We start from the raw sequence: 16,047 nt of genomic DNA, 5'->3' as shown, positions 1-16,047 counted from the left end.
GGGACCGAGCTTTATGATGCACGTGTCTTTTTATTCGAATGGGTGAGGCCGAGCTTATCTGCTTTTGTTCCGAGCTTGTTTAATGTGACGTCAGCCTCGGATATTTGTGTGCCGAGTATTTCGGGTGACCGAGGATACAGGTAACGTATCAAGTGTCATAATCACACACAAATAAGATTATAGAAAAAAAATGAAAAAGTTATGAGATATTGATTATTTTTAAAAAATAATTTAAATTTCTCATTTTAAAAAAAATTCCACCTATCATGATTTCATGGGTGAGATGAATCTAATTGGTGAGGTTGTGTTAGACCAATTTTATTTATAAGTGATTTATATAATTATATTATCTAATTTAATTGATAAATAAAATTATATTTAATATTTATTGAGGGATAAAAATATCTTAAAAAAATAATGTAATTCATCAACAAGTCATTTTAAATAATGGAATTCAATTCTATCTCATTAAATGAGTTAGTTGTTCCAAACTATGGAATTAAATTCTATTTCTTTAGAAATTCATTTATTGATGGAATTGAATTCTAATTCCATCGTTTAAACATGTCCAAACAGACTGTTAGAGAATTACAAAAATACCAAGTTCTATTTTTTCCTTTCGTTCTCTTTCTTTTTTATTTTGACTTGGTTGGCATGGTCAGGGCCTTTCTCGTTGGGCGAGCGCAACCATTGATTCTAAAATCCTTTCCTAAATCCCTTCCCATTCAGTTGCTGAAAGATAGAGAGAACCTTTCTAATCGGGATTGAGTTCCATGAATATGCAAGCTAGAAAGATGCTATTTGTTGCTATTCCATCTATTTGTGCATTTAGTTCAAAGAAGATCTCAATCTATAATGAAGAAATGATAGTAGCTCGTTGTTTTATAGGCTTCATCATATTTAGTCGGAAGAGTTTAGGTGAGACTTTCAAAGTAACTCTCGACAGGAGAATCTAGGCTATTCAGGAAGAATCGCAGCAATTCCCCATCCTAACGAAGTAGTTCCTCCGGAACTTAATGAACAACAACGATTACTTAGGATCAGTTTACGAATTTGTGGGACCGTAGTAGAATCATTACCAATTGCGCGTTGTGCGCCTAAGTGCGAAAAGACCGTGCAAGCTTTGTTATGCCGAAACCTAAATGCTAAGTCAGCAACACTTCCAAATGCCACTTCCTCCTGTGGCATCCATCTTCAGGACGATCTAGGCACAAAGTTTAACTTATTAGTTAGGAGGAAATTTTGCCTCCAGTGTATCTCGAAAGCAGAAAAAATAGAACTCATTCGACAAAGAGTTCTTCTATGCCTTTCTATTTGTTTTATTGAGTTGCATTGAACTAAGAAAAAGACTTAATGGACGAAGAAGAATATTAGACCCAAAATTTGCAATTCCAAATGCTTAATTACAGATACAAGTGATAGAGTGCCATGAAAGAATGGTCATATTTTAAAATAGTTCACTGAAAATTTATAGTACCAGAACCTTCACCACCCATTCTTTCATAATTAGTAATAATAATATGAAAAGGAAAAAAAATTAGTAATAATATTATAATGTTGGTTGCACAACAGTAAATAGTGTGTTGGTTGCTATCGTTATGGAGAAAGATAAAGATACAGTAAATGGTGTGATAGTTGCTATGGTTATAGAGAAAAACAAGAGGAAGAAGATGATGGTATGTATACAATTTACTATCTTATATTTTAGTTTTTTTCTATTTGGACCATCAAGGTCCCAATATATCTTTCCCTACCTAAGACAACCAACCTTGTAATATTAGAATATAGGTTGTATTCGAATTACTCATCTCTTTCATGCATGTTAACAATGGAATTCGCACGACATATTCAATTATATATTTCATTGTTTAATTTATACAGTCCAATATGATCTTATTTTTGACATTTAGAGTTTCAAATATAGTGCACAAAACACTTTCGAATATGTTCCCTTGTATTCGAATATATGAGAAGTTATAATGTGTACTATAAATTAAAGAATTAAAAATTTTTAATGTTTAAGAAGAAGAGAGAAGAGGATGTTCCATTCCAACTTAAGGGCAATTCCAATGATTTTCTATCTCATAAGCAGGATGCTGATTTTGCAATTTAGGAATTTTGGCTTGTTTGGTGTGTTCATGGAATGATAGGGAAGTAGAGCCATATTGGCTTGTTGACAATCATGGCTTGGTTTCTCAAATAAGTTAAAATCTTGACTAGTTAATTATCATTGGATTCAACTTGTACCACTTACTCTTGCAGTGTGAATTGCAGAATAACAACAGAAATGAAAAACAAAAAAATATTTTAGAAAAGTTTGTCAATACTCAAGTTTAAACAGGGAATGAATGTTTCGAGCTTAAACTTTTATCTGTAGTGTACTGATTATAGAATATATTTTTAAATCCTGACAATTTCAATAATTTTTGTGTTTGTATGTGATGGTAGTATTGTACAAGATCATTTGTTGTTTTTCTGAATTTTGGAGTTCTTCGATCAAGAATAAATTAGGAATCTCTATTCTTAGAAGGCACTGAATTAGCCATAGTCCAGATTTATCACTGCACGGAAACTAAGTGTTTTTTTTGTGTGTGTGTTTGAAGATAACAATAAAAGAAAAAGGAAGAGAGACTAAGGGGTGAATTTCTTCTACTCTGTTACAATATTATCTAAAGCAACCTATGGTTGGAGACATTCCAAGTACATTAGCTGTTTCTTGCTGCATGTCTAGTCATATGGTTCGTTGTAAAATTTGCTGTTCGCTGAATAAGAGCCACACTAATAGTCCAATCACGATGAAAAATCTCAAGGATTTTGTTATCAAGATCACTACCTTCTCTTGGCCTACCAAAAACTCCTTGAGAAATCAATAAATAAGCTTCAAGTTTTTAAGTGTTTAAGTTTAGCTTTAAGTTTTGCTTTTTATTTTGTACCAAAAAAAATAAATTTGAGGGTGTATGTATACTAATTTTTTTACCTATTATCACAATGTGATGCCTCCCTTGCTTCATATGGAAAATTTGGCAAGCCTATGGCCTGTCTGCTTGTAACTATGACATCTATTATATATTACTAATTTTATAATTAAATTGTAATATGTTATTATGAGTAATAATATCTTATGGATAATATATACTTAATTTCTTGTCTGCTTGGAAATATATCCTTAAAAAAAATTACCAAATTTTATGAATAATAATATCTTAGTTTTATAGTCATGTTTGCAAAAAATCGCATAAAAATTCAATCTTTAAGACATTTTTTAAAAATATATATTTACTATTTTGTATTTTTATCACGTTTTTAAATTATTTGAAGTAATTTTTATCGATAATAAATTTTGAGTACATTTTTGTTAGAATTTGAATAATTCGGAGACATTTTTTGTGGTTATCCCTTTGTTGAATTAACAAAGAGTGCATTACTCCCTACTTATGGAGCAGAGTTTAAGGATGGCCCTATAGCACTTAAACCCCGATAATTATCTGAAGTTTAATTTGACCAACAGCATGGTCAGTTACACTTGTAATGCGAAAATCGAGAAGTAACACTTTGTTTCTTTCCTTCTCCAACTAATAGGATACATAGGAATACATAAATAAGAATTGACGTACTGAAGAATACATAGGATACAAAAATTACAAAATTCACAATATCCTTTCAGTTAAAGTGGGCATCATTGAGAAGAAACTAGAGTAGTTGTGTCCTGCTTGGTTTCAAGGGGACAAGTATCCTCCGAAACAGTGCCGGCTATTCTATTTGGAGGCCAGTATCGGAACACTGATCTTCCGATGATATTCTTGGCTGGCAACGGACCCCTAACAAAACCAAATCACACCAACATTTAAGGAACAAGAAAGGAAATAACAATAGCCACTAGCCAGATAGTATGCATATGCATTATTCTGATTTGTGAACATTACCACACATGGGAATCATAGCTATTATTGCGGTTGTCCCCCATCACAAAGACGTAGTTTTCTGGAACACGCTGCAGAACAATATCATCATTTAATAAAATGCAAGATCAATTAACAGTAGTCAATGATAGAAATCAGTTAAGCCGGAAACAAATATGCCACCTTCTGCATAAGGATGCCAATCACTCTCTTATATTCCAAAGATGATGCAGTGATTAGTCCCCAGTACTCTTAGCATACCACATTGCACAAAGGGATAGAAGGAGTCTCAGAGAACCGAGTTTTAATGCAGAAGGGGGAACTTACCGTGGGCTTCATCTCATAAGAAGGTGGTTCAAGGATGAACTTTTCACTCCTCTCAACCCCGTTAACTATGAGACGACCTTTGCGAACCTGCAATGATTCGGTTGGTAGCCTTTAAGAGACCAAGAATATGATTTTAAAAAAAAAAAGACCAAGTTCTCAAGCCTAGGTTGTAACTGAATACTAACTGCAAGATCCTACAGTCGTCAAGAAACATTAAGGCTATTGATGGAAATACACGTAGAGAACACAGTATACATATTAAGCTAAATAGGTTGTTTGGTCACAAAGTAGAACACTGCATGATATACCAGATATTGAACAAACAATGATAGACCATCATTAAGCAATAGAAGGAGTGTCAACCTCAAAAATCTTACCTCCACAATATCACCTCCCTTTGCAACAATCCGTTTTATGAAAACATCATCATCAGTATATCCAACTTCTTGAAGGACTGGAGGACTTTTGAATATCACTATGTCATTCGCACATGGCTTTCTAAAGTAGTATGAAACCTGAAAAAAAGGAAGATGTTTACATAGAGTAACTTCAAATTGACAAATTCTATTGAAGATAGCCTATATATATATATATGATATTGCTCCAACTTTTGAGACCTTCAGCTTAACATTCACTTTTTTTGGGGGGGGTTAACAATTTCTTATTGCAGTTGTCAACTTAACATAATTAATCTCATTGCATTCAACATGTACTCACAAATCGTGAGTCCATCTACTATTATTAGTAAACACCTCAGCGAAAATTATTCTGCTTCAACAGAAAATCAATCAAGTTACCAGCATATTAAATTTTATTGATTAATGCATATTGCATCGTGAACTTCTATAAACAAAAACACGTTTACACCATAAATTTCTAAAATTAGTATCTAAGATGACTAAGCTTCCATGTTACCTGTGCCTGCCAGGCTCCCTATATGCTATAAGGCACTAAATTCCAACAAGGTAACTGGTGATAAATTACAGAATGAAAGAGGAAAACTTAACTTTCATCACAAAGGATTCTTTAGTTAAAGCCGTTGTTTTGTAAAGTTTTCTTGTCAATAATTATAGTTGAGGCAGTTAAAATGCATAGCTCATTACAAGTTCAAGCACATCATTGTGAAACTCCTAAAATATAGCAACGAAGTTACTACCTTTTCAGCAACAATTCGATCTCCAACATCAAAGGTAGGATACATTGACAGCGAAGGAATGTACCTCGGCTCAGCCACGAACGCACGAAACGCAAGCGATATAGCCAGAGCCGCGAACACCGTCTTTGCGTCATCGGAATTGAAATTCAACCATTCTGGCAAGGGCCCCGAAGACCCTTCTTTCTTCTTAACCTCTCTCTTATCCCCACCATCGCCATCGTCGTCGCCGCCGCCGCCATCTCCACCGTCGGAGTCCAAAACCACCTTAACCTCTTCCCCAGGATCCTTCAAGACTTTGCAGTGTATCCTCCGGGACGGGATTCTATGGTTCTGTACCCTAGAGAGAAGAGAGAGAGTGGCTTTGAAGTGGTGCGAGAAGTGGCAGGGACACTCTGCTCGTGAAGTTAAACTGAAATTTAGGGTTCCAATGGATTTGAAGAGGTGGGCATGCTCCAAGTTAGGGTTTTGAAGCGATGGCAGTGACGGGAAGATAGACAGAGAAGGCATATCTTCAGTCTTCGTTTGTTGCTCCGTCTGTTACACTCTGTTGCTGCCAACAAATAAAATCCGTTTTTCAGTTTTTGGTGCTCTTTATCTTCTTCACTTCACTTGGTAGGGGGTTTAGACTTTAGTATTGAACTATTGATATATGCCAAGTGTTATACTAGCTTTTACATAGGCTGTCTCATTTTTTTTTTTTTTTTGCTTTTGCCAATACAATCTCAAATATTTCTAACAGATGTAAAAAAATATTAAAAATTTGTAAACAACCATTGGTTTGGGAAAATATTTTTTATTTTTAACTTTTTCGTATTTTAGAAAATGTAATTGATTTGTGAAAAGAAGATTATTTTTAAGTATCCAAAATAATAAAAATATATTTGGTTGGTTTATTTTTAAAATGTATTTTTAATATTTTAAAATTATAAAACTATATTTTTATTAAATGTATGGTTTTAGTTATTTAATTTTTTATTAAATTAACAATTAATTTTTATATGATATCAATATGAAATAAATTACTATTTTATTAGTTGGTTTTATATTTCCTATATAACAATAAAAAACATCAATTGAAACTAAAATTAGTTTTACACCAACCGAATCAATTAATTAATATCAAAATTTATTGATGTAAATAATTTTTTTAACAAATAATTTATTAATTAAATAATAAATAAATAAATATTAAAGCTAAAAAAATTTAAAATAAAAAACCAACTTTCTTGTCAATATTTTTAAGTTTTTATGTATTTTTTTAATTTTTATTATGATACTTTCATAACAAAATTATTTTTTAAAATGAAAAAATGAAGGTTAAAAATAAAGAAATTTAATAAATACATATTAATTCGAAAAGTACATACTCAAGGATATGTCTAAATACATATTTTAATTCTAATTAGAGATCTATTTTTTCTTTAATTATCTCGTCTATATACTCAAAGATATAAAAATCAAGCCTAAAATAATATATTGTTTTGAAGTGTGCTATAGAACATTGTAATTTCAGAGTCGCATATGTTGTTTTGAAGAAGAAAAAGAAATGCAGAGGACCATAGAGTCATATAATTGATTTTGACTTTTCTAGTTTCAATGTATAATAATATTAAGAACATGTTCTGATCTGTATTTGCAAGTGAATGTGATTCCACTAAGATTATGAATTATATACAGAGTAAGTATAGTGATGTGCATATTTGTGTCCTATTTTTTATACCTAAAGTAACTAATTAAAAATTAGTAGTAACAAAGGAGAGTTACCTGTAAGCACATATTAAATTGGAATTAATTTAAGTGTTTGTGATTATGAATTGAATTGTTTGTGATTGAAGTTTTCGAACATGATGTGATGGCTAAAATTGATGTCTCAGCGTCTTCTTTTACTTGATGTCTTGTTTCTCTGATCATCATTTTTCTATCAACTAATTCTCCCAACTGGACGGCTTGAGCCCAGAGTCACCATGCTTTCAGTTTCAGAATCAGAGGTAACAACAATAATTCACAAATTATACTCATTCTCTCTCTCACCCTATATATATGCCTGCTTTTTCCATCCATTTTCTTCTGCTATTAAGCATAATTTTTTTTTCCAGCAAGTTTATTAGATCATGTATATCATTATTGAATAGATGTGTCGGTGAAAGAAGATAGTGACATTTATTTTCTCTGTGGTGCTATTGATGAATATATATGTCAAATATGTTTTGGACTGTATCAGGTGTTTATACTGGAATTGCAATTGAAGTTCTGTGTTATATGTGTACCTCTTGTTAAATAGTCTCTTTAATTTTCTCTGTTGATGAATAATCCATTGAATCAGTGATGAATCTGTTTTAGAGAGAATGAAGCACAGATTTTATATGTGATTATTAGTTTCTGTTTGGTCATAAACTTTTAATTTAATAGAAAATAATCAAAATGAATACCTACCTATGCTCTTATTATGAGAGTTTATTGTTATCTTTCTATCTGCAAGTGAAATTTTGCATTTTCCGGATGCACTGGCATGAATAAATGAATATACTGTGAAATTTAATTTGTACCTAAAATAAATGAGTATACAAAAGGAGTAGAAGAATTTATTTCCTTTCGATCGGAATGAATTTTTCACCGAAATATGTATAATTTAGATTGACATCTCAAGTTAACTCGTAACAGCTTCTGTGTTGGATAAACTAATAGTCTAATACAGCCCACCATTTTATCTTTGTCTTTTTATAGTGCTGCAAACCTTTTTGCTTCACTAATTTTCACGAGTATTATTATTATAGGGTATAAGTGTATGTACAACTGTACATAGATGAATGTATCGGGACAAATGATGAATGCATGCAGTGTAAATAAAGAATGAATAATTGGAATTGGAATTGGAATTGGAATAGTCGGCACATAGCTAGTAGGCTCTGGATTTTGGAGTCAGTCTCTACATTTAATTTGTTTGCTTCTTGACTGGTATAGCGACTTGCCATTCTCTTTCAAAATTTGTCTCTTGTTGGATCTTGTTATTTTGTTATCATGATAATTATATTGAGAGAATTAAGGCATCTCAAGATATATGTTTAAAGCTATTTAAAAAAGAGGAACAAGGCAGGGATGACGACACTCAACACAGAGGTAGACTGTATGGGGCAGCAGCAGCAGAATCGTGGTGCTGACTACTGTAGTAATAGACTTGGCGATGATCTTCTGAAATCCTCGCAGAGCAAGAACGGCGACAACGATCTTCTACAATCCTATTCCTAGGAGAGCAAGAACAACAACCGCGAAGCGTAACCCAAATGTGGACCCGAAGGAGGCAAAGGTGTTATGTGGTGATGAGTGATGACAAAAGCAGGGGAGGAGGTGCTGAGTATGCTACAGGGTGGATAACAGAAAAGGGAAAGACTCCTCTTCAAAAGAACGTTTTAAAAGAAAAGGAAAAAATTTTGGAAAAATAAAAATATAAAAGGATAAATATATAATTATGAACGAAAAGGATCAATTTATAATTATCTTTGTGATGATCTATCTTACTATTACATAAATGTGAAAGTGTAAAATCTTTGGCCTTAAAAACATAACTATTTTAATAAATAACCTTTTATCATAATTATTTCATCGCATTAGGTATAAATTGTAACAGCAACCCATGATATGCACAACTAAAGTTATTTGAGACTCGAACAAAAAACTAGAATCCTCTGCGCCTGAATTATCAAAACTATATTTCAAACAAACTAACTTTTACACTTTAATACACAGAAAAAAAATATTACATATGCCAGCAAACTATAATGCCCATTAGCCTCGTCATCTTATCTCATGTCTACTTGAATCCGAAGGAACACGAGAATCCAGGGTTGATAGGATTTGCGGCATGGACATGCCTCCGGAAACGACAATCTCTGCAAAACTTAGCATATGTTAATATATTGGAAGGAATTAAATTGGATTAGGTTTACAATTTAATGTTTGCTTGTATTCCCACTTAAAATGGAATATATTTGTTTATTGTTTCAACATGAACGCATGAGTTGGCCTACAGATGTTAGTTTGAGTAACACTCAAACTGCAACATGACTCTGGAGACCATGTTCTGGTTTGCACAGAACGCATTCAGAGTATCTGATTGAAGTGTAAATACAAATACCATTATCCCAGTCCTTTAAATAATTAGGAGTAAATAATTGAGGCTGCTTTTTACTCTCACTTCTATAATAAACACCCTGAATAATTTTCAAAACTATAACTCACCGATCCCTTCCCGGACTGATAAGTTTGGTCTAATGACATCCCTGGTGTTGATAAGAAATATGTCACCAATATAAAGATGGTTTGTTGGAACATAGACACAGCATAGCTCCTCATCTCCAGCATAATTCTGTGAAATAATAAACTACATAAACATATTTTCATTTATTAACCCAAGTACAGATTGTTTAAATCTCTGGTAATCATAAAACATTTTCATTTATTAACACAAGAACTGACTTGGAAACCAAAATTATATAAATAAACCTATACAGATGGCTACATGGCAAGTTGGCAACCAAAATTATCAGAAGAATGACTGTAAGGTAGGTGGCACAAGCAAGAACAATAACAGGGTGGCAAAAATATAATAGTTGTAATATTAATTAACCCAATAGAGAAACATCAGTTATAGGTGCTAAAGAATATAAACAGATCATAAATTCGTAACACATTGATTCATAGCGCATTATCATATGGACCAGTACTATTACATATATCACCAGCAACACATGGATCACCACACTATCAGTAAGTATTAAGCAATGGAATAGTTCAAACTATTAAATATGCAGACTGACACAAATCCATTGAAAAACAACATTTACGAAAATAAGCAACTTTAAAATAGTGACATCATGGCTTTCACAATTGAAATATATTCAAGCAAAGATGAAATAAAATTTTCTGAAATAAGCGATCAAACATAGAGGTGTCTAAGAAACCTGAAGGACGACTGATGAGGTGATAAATCCAAATGCATATTCACCAATACGTGGATGCCGAATAATGGCTACTTCCTTGAAGGCTTGCGTATTTTGATCTGTGATAAACATATATGTTAATAAAAGTAGATCCCACCCAACACTACACTCTTATAAACAGCACAATATCAGAGTTGGGTCGCTAAACACACCTGGTGAGATAGCAGCGCTAATCTGCTTGGAGGCATTATAGATATGACGAACTAGGGGCATTCGCTTGATAAACCACTCCCCGAGTCCCAGGACAGATGCACCCAACCATGATGACATGAAAACCCCGATCATGAAGATGAAAGTTATTGACGTTACAAATCCAAGACCTGAACACACCCTAACCATTAGCAACTAATGTCAACATGTAAAGGTTAAAAGTGGAATATCATAAAATAGAAACTCTTACCAAAAATATTAATGCCAAGTTGAGCATAGATTGGAGAGAAAAACCCATCCACAAAATGAATAAACCACCATGTTATGTAAAAGGTGATTGCAATTGGAAAAAGAATGACACTGCAAAACATAAGAACAGTAATCTATCACCAATTCACCACAACAGGTAACTACAGGAATTCATACACTTGGTTGCCAGTGCTATTATTCAGGTATAGTGTCCCAGAACCGGAATAGAACCTAAATGACAAGATAAAATACAAAAAACCGCAGGCATGTGCTAATAAAAAGGAAAGATGGCATAATAGACCATATTGTAAAACTAGGCAACTAATAGTCTAAAAGGTTGGAACATGAAGACAGCCATGAGACACCTAAGATACGCACAAATAGAAAGATGAACACTGGATAAGAATGAAAATTCTTTGCCGTAAGCCTTCTAAATAGAATCATCTTTGATGACTTAAATATAATAATAACAATAACTTTCTCCATCTCTTATTCTTCTAAAATCAACGACGGGGATAGTATTGAGGACTGTATATATTTTTTACTCTAAACATCATGGGGAATTGGGAATAGAAGGGCTATAGTTTGGCTAGTATGGTTCTATAAGCAATTTGGAGATTCATGATCAGAGAGAGAGAGAGAGAGAGAGAGAAGCATCGAAAGATTCCTTCAGGAAATAGTAATAACTAAACGAAGATCAAGGCGCAGTGTACACATTCGTTCAATATTTAACGAAGGTATAATGACATAGCATTTATCCAAGCGTTTAACCGGAGCACGATGGTGTGAAGGAAGAGTTACCCACCATCCAGTCATGAACTTTTTTGAAGCCCAGCTCCTAACAACTTTGTAAAAGGTCTACAAATTAACAAGAGAGAACACAAGGCATTTTGTCAGACAAAAACTCATTCATAAATGCAGAGAAATTCACATAACAGAAAGAGTCAGATAACTCTTGCTAGATATTCAATCAAAATCCACCATAAAATACACTCCAATACACGAGAATGCAAATTCAATGAAATTACACAAATCGCTTAATTCTATCACCGAAATGGGGGGAATTAAAAAGAGGATTATGTTGTGAAATTTTATTATCTATACTGGTATGAATTTCAAAGCAACGAGCTCATCGAGTGATGTAAAAAGAAATGAATCAAAATTGAAGTTCATAAAATCCCTAAATTGAGTCCCAAAAAAAAAGTCAAAGAAGCTCCTAACACAGCAAGCATGAACAAGTGAAACCCTAAAAGAGTTGAGGAAGAAATCGTGACCTCGCGACCAGCATGATGCACAGAAGAGGAGGAGGAGGAAGACGGTGATGGCTTGGAGGAGGCGCCTTCATCGCCGGAATCACCGACGGGGATAAGAAGCTCTCGATCTCTATCTCTGTTCGCCATAACTTTTTCCTCGGCCATCACTTCAGAAATAGAACGCCAACTAACAACGCCGCCGTTTTGAGATTCCGGAAGCACAGAACCTTCTTTTTGCAACTTTTGTTCTGAAACCGATAGATTCAGAAATGACAATATTTTCGAAATTAGCTCAAAAGTTGAAAATTTGAAATAATAATACCTATTTATTTAAATTATATTAATTGGTTATTTCGATATTTCTCTTACGCGCGAGTCGTGACGCCCCGCTTGTAACGCCTTTTGTCTTCTTTTTCCCCGTCGTGACTTGTGAGTTGTGAAGGATTAGGTTAACTCAGGTGAAGCGAAAATTTGAGAGTAATGCTGAGCTATTAGAATTTATTTTTTTAAATAATAATTAGTTAATAATGTTGGATTATTAAAAATATATTGTTGAATTGTTAAATTAAAAAATTAGATTGATAATTAAAAATATTATAAAAGAATAATAAATTTTATTGATTCTTAGACCTTTTTTTTAGAGGTAATGACCAAATCAGTACTCGAAAGATTGAAACACTGACATTGTGGTACCTGATTATTGTAATCGACAAAATGGTACCTGGTTAATTTTAAAAACTGACAAACGTATTCATAAGCTTACCGGAACAAAGCTCCGGTGAGGACAATGCTTACCTGGACACTGGATTTTGCTGACAAATCATGTTTTATTTGAGTTGTAATTTCTAAATAATTAATTTGTTAGCCTAGGTGGAAATTAGATCAATTGGATTTCATTTTGCCCCAAATCAGAACTCTTTGTCCTAATCCCAAATTAACAAGCTCTCTGTTCGTTCATTCACAGGAGGGGATCCAAGATTGGAAGATGCATACAGCAAGGGCTTGTGAAAAAGCTGCAACGCTGAGAAGACATTCATCGATGCAAGCCTTCGACGTGGATGGTGCTTTGGGTATTGTGAGCAAAACTTACGATGGCTATTGCTTTTGTCCCCTTCCAGTGGTTCTGTTGAAGTCGAAGACAAGTAGCAACCCTGATAGATGGTTTTTACGCTGCCCTATGTGAAAGGTAAGGTTGGAATTGTGATGAATATGTGAGGAAGTAGAATAATATCCCTTCTTGGTTTGTCGTCTGTTCCTATTCAGTTTTAGTATTCGATTGTTCTCTGACCTTTGAAATTTTCGTGTTGTGCTAGAACACACAAATGCGTTGCGAGTATTTCCAATGGTTGGATGAAATACAAGTGGAATGTGTGGAAGGAAAAATTTCTTCAGAGAACAGTAATATGCTGGGCAAATCAGAACCCAAAAAGAAAGGCAGAATCAATGTCGACTGTGGGATGGCCAGGAAATTCAAAGGATGATGATGGTACTATCTGTGGTGAATGACATGAAGGAGAATCTGAAGAGGGTTGAGTTGTGCCTAATTTTTATGTGTATTTTGATTGGGATAAATGTGGCTTTGATTATGTTTAGTTTGGCTAAGTAGGTAGACATTGCACAGTATAATAGTATAACAGTGAGACTTTGAAATTTTGTAATCTTGTCCTCATTGTAATTGAGATGAATTAATGTATGCGGTGTTCTTCTTGTGCTTTGATTGGGTTATTGTTGTTGTGATTTGAGCAAGATATATGGAGTATATGTAAGCCATGTAAAATAGTTTTGTGAACAGAATCTGAATAAAACACCAAAATAACATCAAGTTATAACCATTAACTATTCAGAGTAACAAAGTTCAGGCCCCAAATAAGATTACCAAAATGACACATGTTCATAGTAACTGCTACAGACCCAAAATGACAGTAACAAAACACAGAAACACTAGGTTGGCACTTACATGCCATAATGGCAGTTGGGTGCATGTTAACTAAATCCTGTCCAAAATGCAAATAACAACAAATTAAAAAAACCCAAAAATCTCAGCTCATTTCTTGTCATTTGTTGATGGCTTTGATGGTGGTGGTCCGGATGGCTTTTTCTTCTTCAAGGATGGGGTGGGCATGAAGCCTGTGAACCTGCTCTGTGTGGCTGGGCTTGCTGCTGCCATGGTCTCCCTAGTCACAGTTGGTGGCCTAAATGGTGCTGTATGTTGGGCCTGAAGAGTGGGCCTAAGTAATGGACCTTGAGGCAATGACCCAACATTGGATGGAGATGCAGGAATTTGGGATCTAGACCCAACATCAGGCCTGACAACTCTAGGTTGAGCAGGGGGTGGTGGTGCAGCTGCTGCATTTTGTGCTGGAGTTGGAGGTGTTGTAGTGGCTGCCAGTTCTCTTGGAGTGGTGCTGCCTCTTCCTCTTCGAGTGGTGCTGTCTCTTCCTCTTGGTGGAACTGGGTTGCCCCTTACAAAAGATGGTCTGCCTCTCCTCTTTGGTGCTGGTGCTGGTGCTGGTGTTGGTTCTGAAAATCTTGATCTCGACCACTGTTCTTGTTCAAATTTTGATAAATACTCCCATGCTTGTTTGTTGATCCGTTTCACAGCTCCCATTGCATCATTAAATTCTTGATCAGTAGTTGCTTTTGCACATTGCCAAAATGCTGCCTTAAGTTCCTTATCCTTCCCTTTGCTCATCCACAAAAAGTTCTCCAAAACCAGAACCTTCATTCAGATCAGCAACATCATCAGCATTGGTCTCCTCTGTGGGTTCATTCACAGCTTCAGCTTCTCGAGGATTACTCTCAGGAACCTCATTCTCGGTAGCTCTTCTTTCTCGGGGTAAACCACTAGGTGGTGGTCTTGGATGGAGCTTTCTAACCTTCTTAGTAGGTTTCTCTGGAGCTGATGCTCCTTCAGTGTCTTTCTCCTCATTCCCGTCATTCGCAGCTTCTTCCCTTGCACCACTCTCACCTTTGTTTGACTCGTTAACATCAACAGTGGCCTCATTTATAACCTCATTCACATTCTCCTTCACAACCACACTCAACACCATATCCAATTCATTAACCTCACCACTGGTCTCATTCACACCTTCATTCTCCTTCTCATTAGTCTGACCGTCAACCTTATTAGTAACTTCAACCTCGTTGACATTATCATCACCTGGATTGACTTCAACCACACTATCAGTGCTACCATCAGACATGACTTCTTCATCAATGATTTCAGAGTTTGCATAAATGGGGTGATCAAAATATAGGTGGACAGTGTTGTCATTCTTCATCGCACTCTCACACATTCTCATGACTTCAGCATCTGTCCTAAGCACTCTAAGACCCTTACCTAAGTCTAAACCAGGTTTTAACCAGTACACCTCATTGTATCCAGGGTAACCTAAGTCTAGAAATAACCCCTCAACAAAGAATAAATTACATGTCTCTACATTCACCCTGTGTATCTCAGTTACTAAACCCCCGTCGTATATCACATTACCGTCAACACCCCTTTTCAAGGCACCCATGTGATGATAAACAAACATAACTAGACGATCCATCTAAAAAATCGTAGAGGGAAGATACAATGAATAAAACAATCAAAATGATCATAATGTTGTCGACAAAAGCCACGTAAATGAGAGGATGGAGTGAAGGCGAACTTACCTCTTCGTAGGTTTCTTCCTAGTGAAGACTGGGGTCACGATGATGCCACTAGCAACCCCTCACTGTTGACGCTACGCCTTCGACAATGTCTATCAACTCGTCTTCGTTCTTCTTCGCGCCAAGTTACCAGAGCAACGTCTCTCCCTCTTTACGTGACCTTTGAGTTTTACTCTTAGTGAAACACTAAGTCACAGTAAGTCACCAAGCAGTAACATCACTTGTTAATTTGGGATTAGGGAAAAGAGTTTTGATTTGGGGCAAAATGAAATTCAATTGATCTAATTTCCACCTAGGCTAACAAATTAATTAATTAGAAATTACAACTCAAATAAAACATGATTTGTCAGCAAAATCCGGTG

At 34.8% G+C, this 16,047-nt stretch overlaps 3 protein-coding genes across 5 annotated transcripts; all 3 read right to left on the bottom strand.

The window, feature by feature from the left end:
- Positions 1 to 2,288: 2,288 nt before the first annotated feature.
- On the bottom strand, positions 2,289 to 6,048 carry LOC107630290 (chloroplast processing peptidase). Of its 2 annotated transcripts, XR_015907593.1 has the most exons (6): positions 5,383 to 6,048; positions 4,604 to 4,741; positions 4,227 to 4,313; positions 3,924 to 3,991; positions 3,552 to 3,818; positions 2,289 to 2,326 (listed from the first exon to the last, which is right to left on the bottom strand). XR_015907593.1 is itself a non-coding variant. In XM_016333392.3 (5 exons), the coding sequence occupies exons 1-5, from the start codon at positions 5,887 to 5,889 to the stop codon at positions 3,677 to 3,679; spliced, it is 942 nt and encodes a 313-aa protein (XP_016188878.1). In that variant the 5' UTR covers positions 5,890 to 6,026; the 3' UTR covers positions 3,462 to 3,676. The 2 variants fall into 2 exon arrangements, 1 of the variants encoding a protein (XP_016188878.1); XM_016333392.3 differs by lacking the exon at positions 2,289 to 2,326 and having other exon boundaries at positions 3,462 to 3,818; positions 5,383 to 6,026.
- A 2,900-nt stretch (positions 6,049 to 8,948) lies between these two features.
- On the bottom strand, positions 8,949 to 12,513 carry LOC107630289 (protein LIKE COV 1). Of its 2 annotated transcripts, XM_016333391.3 has the most exons (8): positions 12,401 to 12,513; positions 12,053 to 12,279; positions 11,584 to 11,636; positions 10,780 to 10,889; positions 10,532 to 10,699; positions 10,341 to 10,438; positions 9,619 to 9,745; positions 8,949 to 9,269 (listed from the first exon to the last, which is right to left on the bottom strand). In XM_016333391.3, exons 2-8 carry the CDS (start codon positions 12,194 to 12,196, stop codon positions 9,175 to 9,177), a joined length of 795 nt encoding a protein of 264 aa, XP_016188877.1. In that variant the 5' UTR covers positions 12,197 to 12,279; positions 12,401 to 12,513; the 3' UTR covers positions 8,949 to 9,174. The 2 variants fall into 2 exon arrangements, with proteins under 2 accessions (XP_016188877.1, XP_088365651.1); XM_088509525.1 differs by lacking the exon at positions 12,401 to 12,513 and having other exon boundaries at positions 12,053 to 12,359.
- A 2,190-nt stretch (positions 12,514 to 14,703) lies between these two features.
- LOC148570317 (uncharacterized) lies at positions 14,704 to 15,333 on the bottom strand. The gene has a single exon (XM_088506973.1). It carries the CDS (start codon positions 15,331 to 15,333, stop codon positions 14,704 to 14,706), a length of 630 nt encoding a protein of 209 aa, XP_088363099.1.
- Between the last annotated feature and the right edge of the window lie 714 nt (positions 15,334 to 16,047).

This window comes from Arachis ipaensis, chromosome B3 (genome assembly GCF_059453495.1).
Source record: "Arachis ipaensis isolate K30076 ecotype BB chromosome B3, ASM5945349v1, whole genome shotgun sequence".
Classification (NCBI taxonomy): domain Eukaryota; kingdom Viridiplantae; phylum Streptophyta; class Magnoliopsida; order Fabales; family Fabaceae; genus Arachis; species Arachis ipaensis.
This window is presented reverse-complemented; position numbering and strand designations above follow the sequence as displayed.